This window comes from Cupressus sempervirens, chromosome 9 (genome assembly GCF_028749045.1).
Source record: "Cupressus sempervirens isolate cs-2001-9-10 chromosome 9, ASM2874904v1, whole genome shotgun sequence".
Lineage (NCBI taxonomy): Eukaryota > Viridiplantae > Streptophyta > Pinopsida > Cupressales > Cupressaceae > Cupressus > Cupressus sempervirens.
In genome coordinates this window covers 808,017,347-808,038,976 of record NC_143126.1, presented here as the reverse complement: position 1 = coordinate 808,038,976, position 21,630 = coordinate 808,017,347, and the positions used below count along the sequence as shown (strand labels likewise).

The following is a 21,630-nucleotide window of genomic DNA, read 5'->3' as shown; positions in this document are numbered from 1 at the left end:
CATAACTTCATGTAGCTTCCTCCTTTAACACTCTTCTCTACAAAATTGAACATACCAATTAGAACAATAATGAATGACATGTTCAATAGCGTAGTTGCAAATATTTTATGGATGCATAATATATTATACGTTAAAGGGGATAAATACACTAAAAGATTAGAGTGTATGTGACATCATTTATTCTACCTCTATTTAGACCCTTATATACCCCTCCGAGTGACCTCCACCTGTGGAGGGGGCATTGAATCCCCTAATTTAGGGCTTATAGGAAAAATGTTGGCAAAGATTGCAAAATCAAGCCTTACATCTACCCATTGCATTCTCTTTCAAGTTTTAACAAATCCATTGGTGCATATCCCACAAGACTACATTTCTTCTAGGTATCTTGACAAGATTCCTACTTGTATATGATTCCACATATTATATATAGGTCTACCAGGGTTGTTGCGACATCATTATCTAATGGAAGTCCATTATTCCAAATGCCATATGATGGCAAACCCTGACATTATTTGATGGCAGTCCATATTTTTATAACACAAAGGGAAGTTGGATGTTGGCAAAAACACCATTTTGTCTAAATCTTTGTTGCACAAATGAGATCATTGTCTAAATGACCTACTAAATGCTCTTAAGACAATGCAAATGTTAGTACCAAATTGACTAAAACTATCCTAATTAACTTATCCCACATCTTCGAAATACCCATTGCACGCTAAAATACATACACATGCTAATATACATATGTCATCTCCATCTACACATCTTCCCTTTACTTCTCCATCTCCATCCCTCCTCTCACTTCCCTTTCTAAATGGATCATACTTTCCTTTATTTATCTTACCACCTATTCAACCTACTCATCGATGAAACACTTTAAATGGTGGTTGTAGAGGATGGATATTTTTATGGAGAATAATTGGGGGCCAGTTGACCAGAAGACTTTGGCCCACTTCATGAACATGTGGTGTCCATTTCTGCTCCTTTCATTAGAGGCTCTAGGATATACCATCGCCTATGAATTCAACCCAGAGCCAGGCATTTCCAGTTTGATCATGAGAAGATAAAACATTTTTTAAGAACACATTTCTGAGATTTTCCGTGCAAGTATGAATGGTGCATATTCATTGGACTGGGTCACACAATCAGCTCACCATTCAATGAGTGCTCAATGCCCAGTTGGGTACAATTCATTTCCCTGTAGAAGCACTCCCACATCCGCAAAAGCAAGAAATAACCTCAGAGCAAGAAGATGGAACACAGTGACATCTCAGGTCTCAGTTTGGTCCACATTATTGCCTAAAAGAACGCTGAATAATTCCAGAAGCGGAAGATGGAGCTACATGAGAAAGAAATTTGTTCCCCTTGCCATTGCAGAGCCCTTAACAAGCTTTTCTCCACAAGAGTCTACAATTGCCGAAAGTGAAGATGAGAACAAGTTCAATTGGTTCGAGCAATGGTACCCTGCCGCACCAGAATATGATCTAGATAAGAGGGTGCCTCATGCATTCAGGGTTTTAGGGCTTGACATTGTTGTGTGGTGGGATAAGAGAGAACATGAATGGAAAGTCTTTGATGATAGCTGTCCTCACAGAAGGGCACCTCTCTCCGAAGGAAGAATTGATGAAGATGGTGACCTGCAATGCAGTTATCATGGCTGGTGCTTTGGTTCCAATGGAGAATGCAAATTCATTCCACAGGCGCCTTCTGATGGACCCCCGGTATGTTTTGTCAATCTTTACACTATAGCTATGCAAGTTCTTTGCGTGAATGAATATAAAAGTGCAGAATTCAGATAGTTCGCCCAATTTTCAATTAGAACACACACACAAACAGGGTCATGAGGTTTGAATCCCACTATGAATTCTAATTATCTTGGAATCCTAGCCAGTATGCTCTTCTGGATTTAGCCATTACCATCGAAGTAGACTACAGTGCATTTTAATAATACAATTAATATTATAAATATTTATTTAAATAAGTTTCAGTTATTAAAAATATTTAGTTATTTAGAATGTGTATTATTTTTAGTGGGAATAAATTTAATCGTGTGGACTCTGTAACCTCTTAGTTATGATATGCTCTAAGAGAAATAGTAACAATGTTAATCAAAACAACTCATTATAAAGTTCTTGTAATAACCCAAACCAGTTATAACTTTGTCAGACACCAAATTCTTCTCTAATTCAATTGTTTGACATTTCGTCAAACACTTTGCACACAAGAATATATATATAAATGCCAAACTTTAACTGATACACTTGCAAAACTCCAAACAACCAACAGCAAATGTTTTGGTATTTTTTTTAAAACATAGAGCATTGACTATAAATCAGAAAATATGCATCTACATTAATAAGACATTAGGGCAACAAATCTGATGTAAAATTCTGATTTACAAATTCTGATGTAAAACTCTGATATAAATCAGATTACAAATGATTTCTAAATTCTTACACATGCCCTAAAACATTCAAATCTATCATCCATGCAATACAAATTAAATAGATAGGAATCTGGAAAACTGGTCAAGGAAATATGGATTTTTACTGTAGCGAGTGCTTGTAGCAGCGACGACACTGTAGCAAATTACTGTAGTAGATCACTGTAGCAATGACATTGTAGCAGCGACACTGTAACAGCGATACTGTATCAGCATTACTAGAGTGATGTTAGTGTAGCAGCAATACTGTAGCAAGTTATTGTAGCATTATCCAACTTATTCCTTCAATCTTACTCCACGAATCTGACCCTATGCCACAAATTTGACACAATGAAAAGACTGATTTGTCTTCTCCAACAACCGCAGCCCCTTGAAGGGTCTTTCACCAATATGCTCGAATAGAACACCTATATGATGTCCTCCCAATACCAAATTTATTGAGCATTTCACCAGCTCAAATGGAGGCACACAAAAGAACTCTGTTCTCTAGTGGCAAATGTTGAAACCCTTGGCTTCACACAACTCATCAAATGTAAATGACAATAATCAAATGATAACAAAAGAACCTCTCATGCCCTCTTATTCTTTCCTTGTGGGAACTCACTCGTGTCCCCAATGTGGGATAAAAGATATAGTTCCACCATTAAATTTTATTTTTAAGTGACTTAAGTTATAATATAATAAATTATATTATAACTTAATAATATAAGCTCAAAAGTTAATATTTATTTTGGCCAAATAAATATTAATATCTCCATTACTACTCATCATCTTCGCATGTTGTCTGCGCTAGAGGCTGATATGACCGAGCCACATATGGCGTAGAGGTCTATCTCGATGATTCAACACTTACTAAAAATAGTAAGTAGAGTAAATGATGTCCGAATTAGGCCAAACAAAAATCAAACTGAAGCTCACTGAATTGTGGAGAAGATAAGACCCTCCTAAGCCAAGCCACTGCCTCAAAAGATCCTCTACCCACAATAATTAGCCTACGAGGATCACAATAATAAGCTAATCTCTGAAACTCTGATGCTGCCAAAAAAATGGGGACATTACAGTTCTAGTTAGAACAATTTGAAACTCACTATAAAGTTCTAGTTAGAACAATTTGTTCTATAGAACGAATTGGATACATTTTGTGTTTTTTCTTCAACATTTATAGCCCCATAAACCACCTTCTTTCTTAAATGATCTCCATAACTTTTTAAAGTTTTGTGTATATGATTAATATAATCTTGTAAGGGGTAGTTCTGAACCATTACATCCTTTCACATTGCAGTTAATATAAAATGAATTCTTTCCCATTTTGATAATTTCTAGCACCTTTGCAAAAAATAATAACATATAAATGATATGTTATATCTTACTATTTTTTAATCTTATGGGCTTTTATATAACTTTTCTTATATCTCAATAAATAGTATTAGTTTTTCATTTGGTGAAGTTAATTGGGTACTGGAGTTAAGGGGAATGAAGGAATTGGTAATCAAGTATGAGTATGCTTTGAACTCCTTCTCAATAAGGAACTCAAGGTGAAGTGCAAAGCTTTGGGGTTACATCTCCCTTTTCTCTAAGATCTCAATCCTTGAAACCTTGAAGCTTTGCACTTTGCACTTGAGTTCCTTCTTATGTTGGACTTCTAGGCCTACCCATAGTTGAATATCGGTTTCTTCATTCCCCCGAATTTCATCGTTGATGTAATGTGGCCCATTGAATTGTTGTACGTGTTAGGATTTTTACAAGATATTAACAATAAATTATATTAAGTTATGATAGTGCAGAAATAAGAGATGACAAAATTACAGAAATAGTTCTAAGAGAAATAAATTATATTAAGTTATGATATGTTCTAAGAGAAACAGTTCCATTTAAAACACACTATGCCAAATGTGTTAATCAAAACAACAACTCATGGGAATAAATTTAATGGTCTCAGCCCTCTTAGTTATGATAGGTTCTTAGAGAAACAATTCCATTTAAAACACAGGGTGCCAAATGTGTTAATCAACTCACTATAAAGTTCTAGTTAGAACAATTTGATACATTTGTGTGTTTTTTCTCCAACATTTGTAGCTCCACAAACCACCTTCTTTCCTAAATGATCTCCATAACTTTTTAAAGTTTCGTATATCTGATGTATATAGTTATTTAAGGGGTACTTATGAACCATTACATCCTTTCACATTACAATTAATATACAATGAATTCTTTCCCGATTTGATCATTTCTAATATATTTTCAAAAAATAATAACCTATAAATGATGAGTTATATTTCACCGCATATTAATCTTATGGGCTTTTACATAACTTTTTTTAATCTCTTTTAACCAATGAAATAAATGGTAATAGTTTTTCATTTGGGGTAAGTTAATTGGGGATTGAGTTATGGGGAATGAAGGAATTAGTAATCAAGTATGGGTAAGCTTGGAAATCCTCCTCAATAAGGAACTCAAGGCAAAGAGCAAAGCTTTTGGGTTGCATCTCCCTTGTCTATAAGATCTCAAGCTTGGAAACCTTGAAGCTTTGCTCTTTGCACTTGATTTCCTTCTTTCATTGGGTTTTTGGGCCTACCCATACCTGAAAACTGTTTTCTTATTTCCCCAAATTTCATCCTTGATGTAATGTGGCCCATTGAATGGTTGTACGTGTTAGGGTTTCTACAAGATATGAACAATAAGCTATATTAAGATAGTGCAGAAATAAGAGATGACAAAAATACAATAATGCAAAGATTTCATGTGGTTCACCCAATATGGACTACATCCACTAGTGAAATAGTTGTCCACTTATTTTATTATCCTGCGAAGAGAAAATTACAATATGACGATTTCACATGACACATTGGCTTATTTGTCGAGCATTTTTGAGGTGGCTTGCAAGGTAGTTAACAAAATAAACCCTAACCCTAAAAAAAAAACATGATACATGACTAGCGTACAATAACTGTGTGGTCAATTGCTACATACCCCAATCTCCCACATGGAGACTAATCAGGTTCTACACCAAACGATCTCCCATTTAAAGACTGATGCTATGGCAATAGTGCTACTGTTAGCATGAATGCTGATGGTATTCCTATGGGGGAGTATCCTAGCATTGTTGGAGACATGATTTAGAGGTTGTGTGTTGCATTAATGATTGAGTTTGTCATTGATGTCAACATATTGGTTATTACGTAAAGATTGATAGAGCAACAAACAGAGTTTGGCTTCGCGAGGTTCAAGGATTAAAGATGAGCTTATGCGGACTTGGCAGAATGTTCTACAAAGTGTCTAGATGCTACAGTTAAGAGCGTGTGTAGAAATATGAAGACTGGATAGAGATACGATGGATTTAGTGAACACAACGTTCAAATAGAGTTACTGGGAAATAGTTCTTGATGTTTTGATTAATTCTTCTAACAGAGATAGAATTTGGTTATGTGGACTTGGACAGAGGTAGAAGACATGATGAAGATGTTGTGGTTAAATGCGCACATCCTGATGAACAGTGAGTGAAGAGTTATAAAGATTGTGAACCAACAACTTATGTCTAATTGTGAAATGATGTAATATTGTAATGTAACGTGTAAATGTAATATCTTAAGATGGTCCTATATTATTATTGTAAATTGGAAAGCCTTAAGGCTGACTCAATAATTAGTTTTAGGACTTGGTATAAAGGAAAGATGTTTTCCTTGGTTATAATCATTAGTTAGATCATTTTTGTAATATGCAAACTTTTGTGTGAGATCTAGTGAATCTGATAAAAAATATCTTTTGATTAGAGAAGTGTTTGGTGCAGCTGAGGCACAATGAGCTTACAAAGTGACTGCATTTGGCAAGAAGTTGTTGTTGGACAATTGTATATTTGTATTATTCTAAGAAGAATAGTACTAAGGCCAGTTGGATAGTGAGTTTAGTGGTCTTTTCTTGAAGCTATTTGGATAGTGGGTCCTTCTGTCTTCCATTCAACTTCTAACAATGTTGACACAACTCCTAACAGGGTTGGAATCTCCTAATAGGGATTCCGAGTCTCCTAACAGGGATTGATATGTATTGAAAGTATTTCATTGACTCTTAACATGTTCCATCCTTTCACAAGGAACTTATATATTAGTACATCATTTTGCGGGTACCATCTCCATTGGGGTTTCCCTCTAATCAAGGGTTTCCCTAGTTAATAGATCTGGTGTTATTGTTTATGGTTATCGTTTTGTAGTTGTTGCATCTACAGTTTACGTGCTTCAAAAGTAATAAGGATAGTGAGAGTTGTTTTCACTGGGCAACTAATTCAATCCCCCCTGTTAGTTATTTTGGTGGACTTTACTTTCTAACAGCTAGCTCTGTAGCTCCCACTAGATTAACACACCTGGACTTGACTCATTCTCATTTTCACTATGATCTTGGTTGAAGGTCAATAGAAATTGATTAGGAATTTTGTTTTTCTCAAATTACTACTTTGGTCAAACATATTTGTAGGATTTTTGCTAGTATTTATCTTCCCTAGCTTCAACTATCATCCTTTAAAACGCAGTGTATGAAATGGTAACTGAGCTGTATGTATTTGGTCTTAGAGTGAAGGGCAAAGTTCTTTGCAAGATGAATCACACTTTGATTGTCACTATACAATCTTCTATTGTCTTGTGTCTTGCCCAATTCTTCCTTTAACCTTTGTAACCAAATCATCTTCTTACTAGCCTCTATAGCAACAACATATTTTGCTTTTGTTGTTGAAAGTGCTACAACAGTTTTTAATCTGGAAATCCAGTTGACCGCTGTGCCACCTACAGTAAAAACATGCCCTGTACTGCTCCTATCAACATCTCCTACTAAATCTGAATCAACATACCCTTGTAAAGTGGAATAAGAGCCTCCAAAACACAAGGACTAAGTTATCGTATTCCTCAAATACCTGAGAATCCGCTTTACTGTATTCCTAAACTCTTTCCTAGGATCATTCATATACCTGCTCATAGCTCACACTGCATGTGCAATATTTGGTCTTATACACACCATGACATATATCAAGCTGCCAACTACTAAAGAATATGAAACCTTACACATGTACTCCGTCTCTTCTTGCATCGTGGGGCTCATCTTCTTGGACAATTTAAAATGACTAGATAAAGGTGTACTAATTAGTTTTGCATCTTGGATTTGAAAGCTTTTCATCACCTTCTCTATGTAATCACTTTAGGACAATGTTAATTTGTGATTTTTGCTGTCTCTAGTCCTCCTCATACCAAGGATTTATTTTGTGCACCAAAATCCTTAATAGCGAATGTCTGTGCTAATTTTTTTAAGGTCATTTATGTGCTGCATATTAGACCGAACAACAAACATGCCATCAACATATAATAACAAGATAATATAGCTACACATGTACTCCATCTCCTCTTGTGTCTCGGGGCTCATCTCTTTGGACAATTTAAAATGACTAGATAAAGGTGTACTAATCGGTCTTGCATCTTGGATTTGAAATTTTTTCAACTCCTCTATGTAATCACTTTGAGACAATGTTAATTTGTGATTTTTCCTTTCTCTAGTTATCCTCATACCAAGGATTTATTTGGGCGCACCCAAATCCTTCATAGAAAATGACTCTGCTAATTTCTATATAAGGTCATTTATATGTTGCATATTAGACCAGACAACAAGCATATCATCAACATATAATGAAAAGATAATATAGCTACCATTATCCAATTTCTTAAAATAAGCACAATTATCAGAATGACATTTGATATAATATTGTTAAGCCTTAAACTTATCAAATTACAAATACGATTGTCGGGGTGCCTGTTTCAGCCCATACAAGCTTTTCTTTAATCTGCACACTATATCCTCCTTACATTTGGCTTCACATCCCTGTGGTTGCCTTATGTAAATCTCTTCCTCCCAATCTCAATGGAGAAAAGCTATCTTGACATCTAATTGTTTCAGATGCAAGTCTTTTGGAGCCACAAGACTTAGAATAGTTTGAATAGTTCAAATTGAAGTAATTTTAACAAGAAGAATTTATTTTCATCAAATTCAATACCCCTTTCCTGCGTAAATCCTTTTACCACAAGTCCAACCTGATGTCTTTTCTCACCTCTAGGTTTTTCCTTTAACCTGTAAACTCATTTGTTAGGCAAAACTCTTTTACCTTCAGACAATTCAACTAGTTCCCAACTTTGATTTTGTATCACAGAGTCCATCTCCGCTTTCATTACTTGCTCCCACTTCTTTATGGTTTCAACCTGCATTGCTTTTGAATAACTTTCTGGTTCACCTGATTCAGTCCATAATACATAATATAAAGAAGGGGAATATGATTAAGGAGGTATACAATCTGGAATGTTTTCTCACTGGAGTTTGAGGAACTTGTTGTGGCTCTGGAGCTTGTTTTGGCTATGGTTCAATATTTCTAGCACTGTCAGTACTACATTTACTGGGATTTCATCAAGCATCATGCGTTGTATGTGTTCCTTTTCTTACTTCTTCCCATGCATTTGATCCTTGTACATGACTTTTTCATTGAATATGATATGTCTACTCCTAATAACTTTTTGATTCTCAAAATCCCATAAATGATAATCAAAATCATTAACTCCATTTCCAGTGAAAGTACACTCCTTGGATTTTGCCTCAGGCTTTGGTCGATCTTCTATATCAATATGGACAAATGCTTCAGAGCCAAAAGTTTTCAGGATTGAATAGTTTACCTTTTTGCCTGTCCATACCTTCTTTAGAATACCACCATCTTAGGAACTTTAAGGCCCTCTATTTTTTAAGCAAATGACAATGTCAACAGCATCTGCTCAAAATTGTAAGGGCAATCTTGCATGCAATTTCACGCTCCTTGCATGCTCCATAGTTGTTCTATTTGTCCTTTCAGACACACCATTTTCTTGTGGTGTTCTAGGAACTGCCTTTTGTCTACCATGGTATGAACAATAACAATCAAACTCTCTGCTGCAGTATTCACCTCCATTCTTTGATCTTAGACAACCAAAGCTTTCAATTTCTTAAATATTTCAAATACATCAAATTTCTGGTAATGAAATAAACCTAACTTCTCCTAGTTTCTGGATTTGATTGTGTGCAAGATTCTTAATTGTCAATATTGCGGATCACACACCATGTTCCACCATTAGGATGAATGAGAGTTCAAGGAGACTTTTCAACTCTTTTTTGAGGTATGCCTTGAACAGTATTCAACCATTGCTCAATTGAATTGAACTCTATCTATATCTAACTTCAAACTTCTCCTTAGGTCAAAATCATATCATTTCTTAAGTCTTAACAGTAACTTATGCTAAACTAAAAATTATCTGGATTGATTATTCAGGTTTTGGAATAGAGTATGCTCAATGCAGGTCCTTCTTTGCTAAGGGAAAATACATTTTACTAAATGGAGACCTAACATCACTTTTAATTGGAAATAAGTTATAACATAAAGAAGATAATGGATTCATGTTTCTGGAATAACACAAAATCCATTAACTATTTGTGAATTCTTCAAAATCCATTAATTATTTGGTAGTCGTTCAAGATATTGGTGGACCACTGCAATCTTTGATATAAAAATCAAATAATAACACATTTTTGTGGATTCTTTGTTCAGTGGAAGGCTTTCACACCTGATCATTTGGAATTAATTGAGAAATTTAATTTTAATTTTTTTGCCTAGACTAATCTATAAACTGTTAGCCAAAGGATGTTGTATATCTTTGACAAGAAGGAATTGTTTTTACTGTGTAAATAAATATGTATTGGGCGTTTAGTCATATTGGTCTATTTTTAAAGTTATATCTAAGATTGGTTAGATATTTTGTGTTGGTTGCATATTGGAAAAAATCCTAATAGTACAAAAAACTTAATGTTATGGTCAAAGGTTTTTATAAAACCAATCAGATGTTTAGTGGCTGAGGACAGTTAGTTGACTATCATTTGTATTGAGCTCTCTTGTACAGTGCATACATGAGGCATGGTTTGAGATGAGTAGTTACATGGTTACCTATTATGCTTGGACATATGGAAGATACATTGGAGGAACTTGATATTTCAAAAGTATTCACAGACTCTGTAAATTTATTGTAATGTTTCATTGCTGAACAGTACATTGAGTGTTGATGTTTTTGGGCTTGGTTTTTTCCGGCTCGATTTTTTTTGCAATATATCTTCTCTGACCCTGTGGTATGTCTCTGATTTTTGGATTATGTCCATTCTGCATGCTTCTGTTCTCTTACAAGATTATGCAGGTTATGGTTTGATCAAATAGATATCTAGACAAACGTACACATTACACTAGTTTTTTTTACTTCCATAAATTTGTGGGTACTATTGATATATCCTTTTTCTTTGATCTCATGAAATTAAGAGTTCTCTAATTTTTATTAAATTACAGACATGTTATACACACACTCACCTAGTAAAGCTTTTTTATGTAACTCGATTCTTCTAAGTGAAGTGATGCGGCCTCGTATGCAGGTACATACCTCCAAGAAAGCATGCACACGTGTTTACCCATGTGTACAACAGCAAGGTATCATCTGGTTTTGGCCGAACACTGATGCTCATTTCAAAGATATTGCTGTGGAGAAAAAGCCACCTTTTGTACCGGGGCTCAGTGATCCCTCGTCCCCATATACTTTATCAATGAGAGATCTACCTTACGGGTAATTCTTGTTGGACACTAGAAGGAAATATATATTGTCTGGGGTCACATTTCAAAGAAACAAATTGATTGGTAGTTTCATAATTTATCTTTCTTTCCCAAAGGTTGGTTTTGCATCTCAGAGCTTATACATCTGTTGGTGGGCTTTATACCTCACCATTAAAAAGTAAGAGTCATTATATGTTCACAGGAGGAGAATAAATGACATTTGAGAATTTTTTACATATTTGCTTTGAAATGTAATGATGTAAGCCATTTAAAATCTTGGCTGAAATATTCCAGATATGAAATACTTACTGAAAACCTTATGGACCCTTCCCATGTTCCATATGCACATCATGGGCTTGTTTCTCGGACTGACACAGCCAGAGTTAGTGGCTCCCAAAAGGTAGCTTCATCTATCCTCCTTTTTAATGTAGCTTCACGTTCATTATTTGAAAAACAAACATGTTTTGCAGTATAGCTGTTTAAAAAAATTTAAGCTGCTAATTATCAGTAAAATTGTGAATGAATAGTGTTGTCTTCAGTTTCTACCGAAATAAGCTTTGTCAATCTAATCTTTACTGCAACCTTTTCTTGGCATTACCAGAGTGATAGGAGGGCAGGCAAGCCGTTGAACCTGCGTTTAAAAAATCTAGAGAAGTCAGGTTTTCAAGGTGAACATGAGCAAGGTTCGACGAACTTTATAGCTCCCTGTGTCTATGTCTCTGACTTCAGTTTTACACCAAAAAAGGTAGGGAGGTCTATAAGTTTTAGAAAAGATTATATAAATTGGGCATGCATGGATGATGGACCTTAATTTGCAGCCTTATAAATTTCTTAAAGTAGTACTAGTTTATCAAGTTCATTTTGTTCCTTCTTCACATTTCATCTTTTAAATGTGTTGTAATTTATGTAGGGAATGGATCAGACATCAATATCAGGAGCTAAAGACAAGAAAAAGAATACTCTTTTTCTCGTATTTATTTGTGTACCAATAAGCCCAGGCAAAAGCAGACTTATATGGGCTTTCCCAAGGAACTTTGCCTTGTGGGCAAATCTTTTTTTGCCACGGTGGATAACACATATTCAACAAAATCTCTTTCTTGACTCGGATTCATATTTTCTTCATCTTGAGGTAACCGGCAAGTTGATTAATTCTGGAAGCATGTTATCTTGTCATGTCAGCAAGTTGCTTTATAAAATAAGTGGCTTATTGGGAACTGTACAAAAGATTAAATTTTTATAAAGTTTCTAGGTTTTTAATTATTTCCAAGGAATAGCCTTGTGATTTAAACACAAAAGTGGACTTCAATATGAACTATGAAATTGACTTTGGTTAAAAAAATCAAAGGGGGATTGACATAATGCTTAACAATTTAAATTTATGAATATTTTATAATTACAAAGATTGATGATCACTTGTTTAGTCGTTTGATAGGTCTTTTAAGCAGCATCTCACCCGTTATCCTGCCTTAACAAGAGTTTGTTATTCCATTAATCAAGTTCAAGTTTAAGAGTTTGGATCTCACCCATTAATCATGCTTGAAGAGAACGGAAATTTCTGAAATTGATAGAAGAAAAAGCAATATGAATTAATTATATTAATGCCCAAAGCTGATGGAAATAGGTATATGGGATGAAAGAGTAAATCTAAATAACCCAGATAATTATCAGGGTAAAAGAATTTAAATAGTAAAAGGTAACTAGAATCCGGATGCTAGTTTTGCTAGGATAACAAGGGTTTTTGTTTGTGCAATAAATGTTGTTTGAGATTAGACTATGAAATTCGTTATTCAAATCTAATGATACTTTTGATGTTATCAGGATCTCTGTGTTAGCACTGTCATATGATATCTGTTTCTTTTGGTAATTGGTATTGGATACACAAACAATCAGTTTTCTTTGAACTCTAACAAGAGCTAGGGTATCTATTCCATCAAACTAGTCCATGACATGAATCTAACCTCATCCCTTCTGATATCAATGTCAATGCTTATTATAGCTGCGAGAGATCTCATTCATACCTGTGTTGATGTTCTTTTCATTTCTGGTATCTCTGTTGTGAACTATCAGATCTTTCAGATTGTATTTACTATGTTTTGGTACTTTCAAGTAGAAGCCTTGCATTTTTTCTAAACATGAACTGTCTCTTCCTGGAACTGTTACCACACAATATTATAGTGCTATTGTGCTTGAATCTGAGCTGTTTATTCCACTTATCTGTACTGTCTTCATGTCATCTTTTTTCTTTATTTGAACGGTTACAAATATTGCTATGTGTTTATTATTCAAAGAAGGGTATGAGGTGACTTGGTTCCATGTCTTCTTCATGTCTGAGGTGGCTCCTATTATCTATCACGTGGATTTGCTGGCTTCTCAACAATTTGTGGTTATGGTAATGAAATGTGCTCATTCATACTTCACGAATAGGAGTCTATTTTCTCCTTGGTATGAATTGGCTGCACAATCTAAGTATCGTGCTTTGTATTTCCTCAGGTTGGAGATGACACGACATTGGGACTTCTTGACTTTTGTGGTGGCTCAAGTTATAAATGACATGTCTACTTGGAGCCTGAATAATTAACGACCTATTGTTATGGAACACTACGGTCTTTCTGTATTCCACTTATTAGAATCTATTCTCTTCGACATGGCCAGATTTTTCAATGGGAGGTCTATGGCAGAGATATGAGGCATGTTCATTCTCAAAATTTTCAATCTCTGAGTATGCAGCTGGCATTTCTTTGAAGTATTCATCCATCTTTTGATAATAAGGGATGGTAGTTGCCACAGTCGCAAGATGATATGTCAGGTTTTGTCTTATGGTGATGGAAGGTTGTTGAGTGCAAGAAAAGGGTTGTGCATAAATTCAATATATGATCAACTATATGATCTTTGCACAGGTTATTGAAGGTGATATTCATAATAATAGAGTTCAGCATGTTCTGTGTATGCAAAGAATTTTATATAGTCTTTGTGAATTGTTTCAGATTCTTGTCTCTTCATTTTGAACACCTGTACGGTGTTACCACCATACGATGACTTTACTCACCTCCATTAAAGTACGGGTGACCAAGATAATATTAGCGTCACTTCTTCATACATAATGATGATCATCGTATACAAGTACATAGATTATAACGTGTTGGAAAGTTACCATGAACCATTATCACCAACCGACAACCCAATTGCGTACCCGTTCAAACACTTTAAACAATTATTTTACCGGCAACATCATCTCCCCCAAAAAAGAAAGTCATCTCTCGATGACACAACAGAAATGAAACACCATACATGGCTGAGGGTGTTGAGAAAGTGTTGTTGATGAAGAGGATGTCAATGGTGGTGTAGGCATTGCCAACCGAGCTCTTAGCTCATACACTTGATCCGACCTCAACTTCAAGACACGCTCTGCTAGCATCTGCCACTCCATCACCAACTACACCATAAAGGAAGCTTCAAGAACCTCTTTGTCTTTCATTTGTGTTTCCTCCAGCATAGTTCTCTCTGCTAGTAGAGCCTCCCTCTCAATTGCCCATGCAACCCTCTCTTGAGCAAACACTTGCCAGTGCCACTCCTCAATTGTATGAAGATAGGATGCCAACTCATGTCTATCTTGTTCCACAATGGCATGAAGATGAGATGCCAACTCCTCCCTAACAGTAACAACTACTAATCTTTGAGCCTTTGTCTCAGGATGCTACGTGTTGAGTCCGCCTTAACTCATAGTAGCCCTTTCTAAATAGCTGCTCCACCTTCTATAGTAGAGCCTAAACTCAGCTCTCCCCACTCATTGAATCACCCTAGCTCTTTGATACATTCCAACCCTCCATCATCTCAAGAGTCTTGATAGTTGGCCACCTTCAAGACTCAAAACAATGGTAAAAATCTTGTGCACAACCTATCTTAACAAACTCCAGTAAGGCCTCAATCTCCTCTGCCCCCTCTTGGCCCTATACCTGCGTCGAGGCCACTACACGCTTGGTGCCTATCATCATCTTTGCTACCATCTCCTGAATGCACTACCCAATGTTACCATGACCCTTAGGAGGCTCAGGTACACCTACATGGGGTGCCACCACCAACTATGCCACAAGCAACTCTCCAACAACCGTGTGGCCACTGGTACACTATCCTCTTCTAGCCTCAGTAGTGAGGTCTTCACATCTAAATCCACTCTCTCAGACGGTACATGGGTTCGAGGAGATAGGATGGTTGCCCCCATTGGAGCCAGAGGTTTAAGATGATATTGATTAAGCTAAGTACTCATGGTTGCCTCAAATGTCATGCCTAGAACCTCCATCCTTCTCAACTACTCCACTACCACAATCTCTTCCACTCTTGCATACATCTCAACTACCTCTATCACGTCCATGGGAGCCACCTCATCTCTTGCCTCTACATCATCATATGGCACAAACTCTCTGAACTGCTCAATTGGGGTGGCGGGCTCTGCCACCACTATACCTCCCTCTGGGTCTGTAATTGGAGCTGACTCTAGCCGCTTTGCAATGGGTGTCATACTAAGCTTTGCTGCGGGAGCCATCCTAACTAATGTCCTCAACTAACTAAACCCTAGAATGGGTGCAACGATCATCAAGCCCACTGTCACCAGTGGAGTCAAATGGGTTGTGTTTAACAGAAGTGATGGAGCAAGTGGAAGTAGCGTGGGTGTAGTTGTTGATGCCTCTATAGTTGTTGAGTTTATAGCCTCACCCTCTGCCACCTGACTATTGCTGCCAACCCTCTGTAGATTGTCTCCAGATGTTCCTGAAATCTTTGTAGTGGCCTCCCTACCATTGTCCACATCCTCCGACTTGGACTCTAATACCACTTGGCATCTCCTCTACTACTCTGTGGGTGCAATCCCTGCATCCAAATACCTCCAATACAATATTGGAAGCTTGCTAGGTGCCAAGGTACCCTTTGGCTTCACCTCCAACTCTCCAAGTATAATTTGTACCCGTTTAGCCTCAAAGAACAAGCCAATAGCAAAAAGAGGCATGTAGAAAGTCCTATGCTGCAATGTCATGAACTCATACATGTGTTCAGCCAACAAAGATGCCCAATCATATACTATGTTGTTCTAAGACCATTCATCAAAATAATCTAGGGAAGGGCAATGTTTGAGGCTCGACTAGGCCCGATAAATCAACTCTTTGTTGCATCCATAATACAATGCCATGGTCCCTGTATGATGAGTGACTTCTTCAATCCTCGACTCTGGGAAGCATTTGCTATTGAGTCCATCTAAGTCGTTGTGAGAGTTTGTGACACCAACTTAATCCAATACCCCTTTTTGCTCCTTGTCATCTTCTTGGCCTTCAAATCAATCTTCTTGCCATTCTTGCTAGGAATGGCGAAGACTCTGGTGAATTCAAATACTCTAGTGAATTCTATAGAAGTGAAAGAGACCCTCAGAGAGTTAGATCATACCCCAGATACTTGAAGGTACTCGTTCGTGAAAATTTGTCAAAAGTCTCAATCACCACATTAAGAGGACCCACATAGTCTTGAATATAGAATGTAGGCATTTGAATAGCCCAATGAACTTTATCCCTTATCAAATTTCGCTTTACCAAATCTATATCAGGAGTCTTCTACCACCATTTTCGACTCTTCAGCCCATTAAACCCTATGAATACTGCATACTAGGGTGTGATATCCTCCTCTTGAGGCTGCCCTATCACCTTTGGCCTTAGCATTTTCTTCTTTCTAGAGTTTGTGTCCGTTCTCCCTATAACCTTGACACCAAATGGTAATGTTCTCACATCCTTATTCATTCCAAAAGAACTACTCGAGGCCACCTATAAGTGTTTTTCCCAATATTTCTTCTTGTCAGGATCCATTAATAACTACCTTCCCTTTGTCGTTTTGTGCTTGTGAAATCAGTTGTCTGCTTTGATCGCTAACTACCGTAGTGTTCACCTACGAATGTCTTCACACATCAATGTGATATTCTTGTATGAGTTGTAGTCCTTGTTTCAACTTGTCTTCACCAGACAACCTACTAGGTTCTTATTAATGTCGCAGACAACTTGCACAACTTTTTTATCATGTACATTTATTATCAATATGTTATATACCTTATTAGGACCAGCCAAGCCTCCAAAATCACCATGTGATGGAGTTTTTTCTTATCGGTCTTGTTTCTGATTGCTCTTTCGGAGCCACTAAGTTTCTTCCCTTCGTATTGTTCTTAAAATATCATGGTAATCTTCCTTCAACCACACAGAGCCTTTATCCTTCACTATGGCTTCTATTGTTTTGCTTGGGTCGATCAACCTTTCTGTTGTGTAGATTCTATCAAATCCCCCTCACTCCACTTTGTCAGATACAAGTGTAATTGTGCTTGCTCACTTGGTACTATCACACCCCATTTATGTGTAACGACATTCTCTACAGTCGAATGAAGAGTATGAACATCTACAAAATTCCCTTGATGTCTCGTTCAAGGGTAATGAAGTCAAAGGGGAGGATGAGTAGTTGTAATGTCCCTGCTATTTGGTTATCTTGGAACACTTAATATCTACAAAATAAATGTTAGAATTAATAATAATAATACTAAATATATTATCCTACCCTTTATTCAATCTCAAATCTTAAGGACATCTCTAGATCGGGTTTCCTAACCCTTAGTTATTCAACCGTCTTCTATAGAGTGCAGCCCTTAAGATTCACATATGCATATGTTGACATCATCGGAATATTTTGCCCATTATGTAATTCTCATTTAGCCATCTATACAAGGGTTGTATTGACCTCTTGCATTGGCACTATAAGCCATTTATACGAGGGTCGTACTAGCCTCTTGCACTGGCACTATGAGTTATTGTTCTCAACTAGCCACTTATATGGGGATTTATTGTTCTCTCGCACCAGCACTATAGGCCATTTATACGAGGGAATGACCTTACACATTGGCACTAAAAGATTCCGTTAACCCCAACTTAGCCATTTATATAAAGATGACCACAAACTCTACATTGACACGAAGCTATTTATATAGAGATGAGTGACATCCCTATACTAGCACTATGGGTTCTTAATTGTTGTGCAAGAAAATATATAGACCAAATAATTAAATTATATTTCTATATATCATTACTAAAATACCTTGTCAAGACTTGCATATATTATTTAACATTTAATATATATAAATGTGTCATATATTTAATATCATAATATAAATAGAGATATGCAAATTATAATGTAACGAAATATAAGTCCCTTTACTACTAAAACAATAACAACAAATAATGTAAAACCGATTACTTTTACCTTTGGTACATGTTATCATTTGTTATTCCACTCTTTATCCAATATCCCTTATTCATAGTGCACCTTCCTAGCTCATGTGTAGGAGTCTGATGCCTATTTGCCCTGATAGTCTATTTCTCTTTATTATGTCATCCTTTTAGATTCACTGTTTGGTTTTTCCAATGTATGATGCGGCGATGACTAGGATCTTTGGTGCATGGATTATTGAACCACCTTTCTATGATTGGATGAGTCCCCAGTCTTGTTTTTCGTGCATCCACAGACTATCACTTTGACGGTCAGCGACTGTAGAGTTTGATCATGACCCTCTAATGGATGTGCTTACGTAGGAAGAATCTCCTCTATGCCTTTTTTTGGTGTTTCTTGTTGCATCTCTGTTTTATACTCCCCTTCTCCAAGGATCGTGGGTCATGACACTTATTTATGCCAATGATAGGTTTGATTTGTTTTTATTATTTATTTACATTTGTTTCCTTATTTGTTATTTAATCAAATACTAATGTTAGTTTTGATTCATATGAAAATATGTTAGTTGTTATATTTGTTTATTTATTCAATAATTTGATAGATTTGATACATTGTAGTTTATATTGATAATTGTCTATTTTATTATTATTCGGTGATTAGTATATCTATTATATGTATTTATTTTATTTATGAAATAATCAATTGGTTATTACATAAATAAAATAAATTTCTTTTATCGATTACAAATAAGCATAACAATAGTAGATTACAACTATTAGAGGGGAATATAACCTTAGTGATACTCTAAAGTCAACAGTGAATCCTGATGTCTTCTTCAAATGCTACCACTTTATAGTTCTCCCTTTTCCTCTTCGTTCTCCTTAACAACATAGATTTTGTCTTGTTCGTGCCTCATGCATGATGGTATGCGTATCTTCACTTATACATTGTTATGCAACTACAATGTGAATCTTACCTTTTTTTCTTTTTAATCACTTTTTTATTGATTATTTGTTGAGCCACCATATGACATACGAGGACATGGTCATCGACACGATGTGACCATCATACGGTGATGTTGGTTACCCTTATGATGTTACCTCTGCATGGTGACTTCGGTCACTCGTTTAGTGTGCCCCATGGTAAGGTGACTTTGGTCACCCATTCAATACACCAGTTCTTTGTTTTATCCCAACCTATTTTACCTTGTGGCGTCTTCCCTTGGCTTAGCTTTCTTGTCACCTTTGCCTTTCAAGATAGGGCTTCAATTTAGATTTGTTAAGTGCATCTGTCTCCTGTCCATCAAGTGTCCACAACTTAATAGTGTCATTTTCGCCAACTTTTCCCGAACCTTGTATGGACCAAGCCACTCAACTTTGAACTTCCTCGGTTTGATTTCATTTCTCCTATTGTACTTCAGGAGTGAACCAAACTCGCCTCAAGCGGTTGTCATGCCATGCCTTACGCCTTTGTTGTGCTACCTCAGTGGCCCACTGTACCGTCATCCAACGCTTGTCCAATTTGTTAAAGGTATACAACCTCTCTTGAAGGCTTTCCAACTCTCCCAGTCTATTCTCAATGACGATCCTAAATTTTGGGACCACGAATTTGACAGGGACAAGAACTTCTTGTTTGTACATCAATTGAAATGGCTTCTGTCTACTAGTTACCTTGTGCATTGTGTGGTAGGCCTAGAGTATTGATAACTTCTCCTCCCAATCTTGGTCTACCCCACACGACTTGTATATCACTGCCACCAATATTTTATTTGTGGCTTCATCCTGGCCATTTGCTCGAGGGTAATATGGACTTGACAAGAAATGAAAAATCTCTAACTTTGTAGTGAGCAACCAAATGACATGATTTACAAGGTGGCCCCTAAGGTCACTTGTCAGTTGCATTGAGATGTTGTATCTTGTGATCATTTATTCATATATGAACCTTGTACTCAATGTCAAGTTGTTGAGCAAGGCTCGTACCTCCACCCACTTCATCAGGTACTTTGTAGCCACCATTATATACATGCACCTCCTAGCTCTACTAGCCTTCAATGGCCATATGAAATCAAGTCCCCACCTTTCAAATAACTCTTGTGCCTGTGAGGGGCTCAAGGGCATGAAGTGTCGCTTCAATGGTTTTCTAGCTTGTTGACATGTGTCACAGTTAACGATCCACTCCCTAGCATCATTATATAATGTAGGCCACCATAGACCTACAAGTAACACTTCCTCGCTGTAATGTCAAGTCCTTTGTGTTTGCCAATTGGACCTTCATGCGCCTCCCAAAGCACACTTGAGACTTCCTCTTCCATGATGCATCTCTCTAACACTTGGTCTAACCCCATTTTATACAACAATCTGTTGATCTGCTGAAATGTCCTCCTCAAGACCAACTTCCTTCTCTCACTTGGTGGCATGTCTCTCGAGAACTGGGATGTGAATAGGTACTTGTGTACCATGCTAGGAGTACGACAATGTGAAACATATATATGCGCATAAGGGAAATCATTGTTAGACCCACTCAAGTGGTTCTCTAGACATGATACGGGAGAGTTGGTCGACAATTACATGGCTCTTCCTCAACTGCACCATGATGGTGAACGTGAACTCCTACAATGGTAACAACCATATGCTTACTTTGCCTTGTATTATAGGTTTGTTGACCAAACACACAAGGCTTGATGGTCCTCATAAAAAGTAAATGGTGTCACCGATACGTAGTGCTGAAATTTTCAAACAACATACACCATCCCAAGAGCCTCCCTCTTGGTTTTGTTGTAATTTTTCTTTGCCTTAGACAACATCCTATTGGCAAAATAGATCAGGTGATCTAGCCCGTGCTCTCCCACTTGTGTCAATATGGCTCAAATGACAAAGTTTGATGTGTCCACATGTACATGAAACTCCTTGTCCCATAGGCTAATATTGGTGCTCCTACCTGTCATGTCTTTAACTCTTGGAATGCTTCCTCCTATGTGGTTCACCAAGTGTAGTGTTCCCCTTTTCGTGTCAACTTGTACAATGGGTATGATATCTACATAATTCTTTTGATGAATCTCCAATAACATCCTATGTACCCCAAGTAAGACTTCACCCCTGTAATGTTTGTAGGTGCTTCCATTTCTACAATCACCCATACCTTGTCCGAGTTTGTCTTCAATCCTGCCTTGCATACAATATGACCTAGTAGCTTCCCTTGTAGTACCATGAACCTATATTTCTTCGAGTTCAGTGCCAGTCGCTCTCTCTTGCACCTCTCTGTGCACACCTTGAGAACCACCAAATATGTGTCTTGTGCATTGAAGATGGAC

At 36.8% G+C, this 21,630-nt stretch overlaps 1 protein-coding gene across 5 annotated transcripts in view; it reads left to right on the top strand.

Moving 5' to 3' along the window:
• Positions 1–1,046: 1,046 nt before the first annotated feature.
• LOC149541162 (flavonoid 8-hydroxylase 2, chloroplastic-like) overlaps positions 1,047–21,630 on the top strand; it is a 45,987-nt gene continuing 25,403 nt past the window's right edge. For all 5 annotated transcript variants that reach the window (XM_089802150.1, XM_089802151.1, XM_089802154.1 and 2 more), the window contains exons 1-5: positions 1,047–1,721; positions 10,904–11,091; positions 11,373–11,478; positions 11,680–11,823; positions 11,989–12,207. In XM_089802150.1, the coding sequence (XP_089658276.1) occupies positions 1,110–1,721; positions 10,904–11,091; positions 11,373–11,478; positions 11,680–11,823; positions 11,989–12,207 (1,269 nt within the window). In that variant the 5' untranslated portion in view covers positions 1,047–1,109. The remainder of the gene's footprint in view (positions 1,722–10,903; positions 11,092–11,372; positions 11,479–11,679; positions 11,824–11,988; positions 12,208–21,630) is intronic.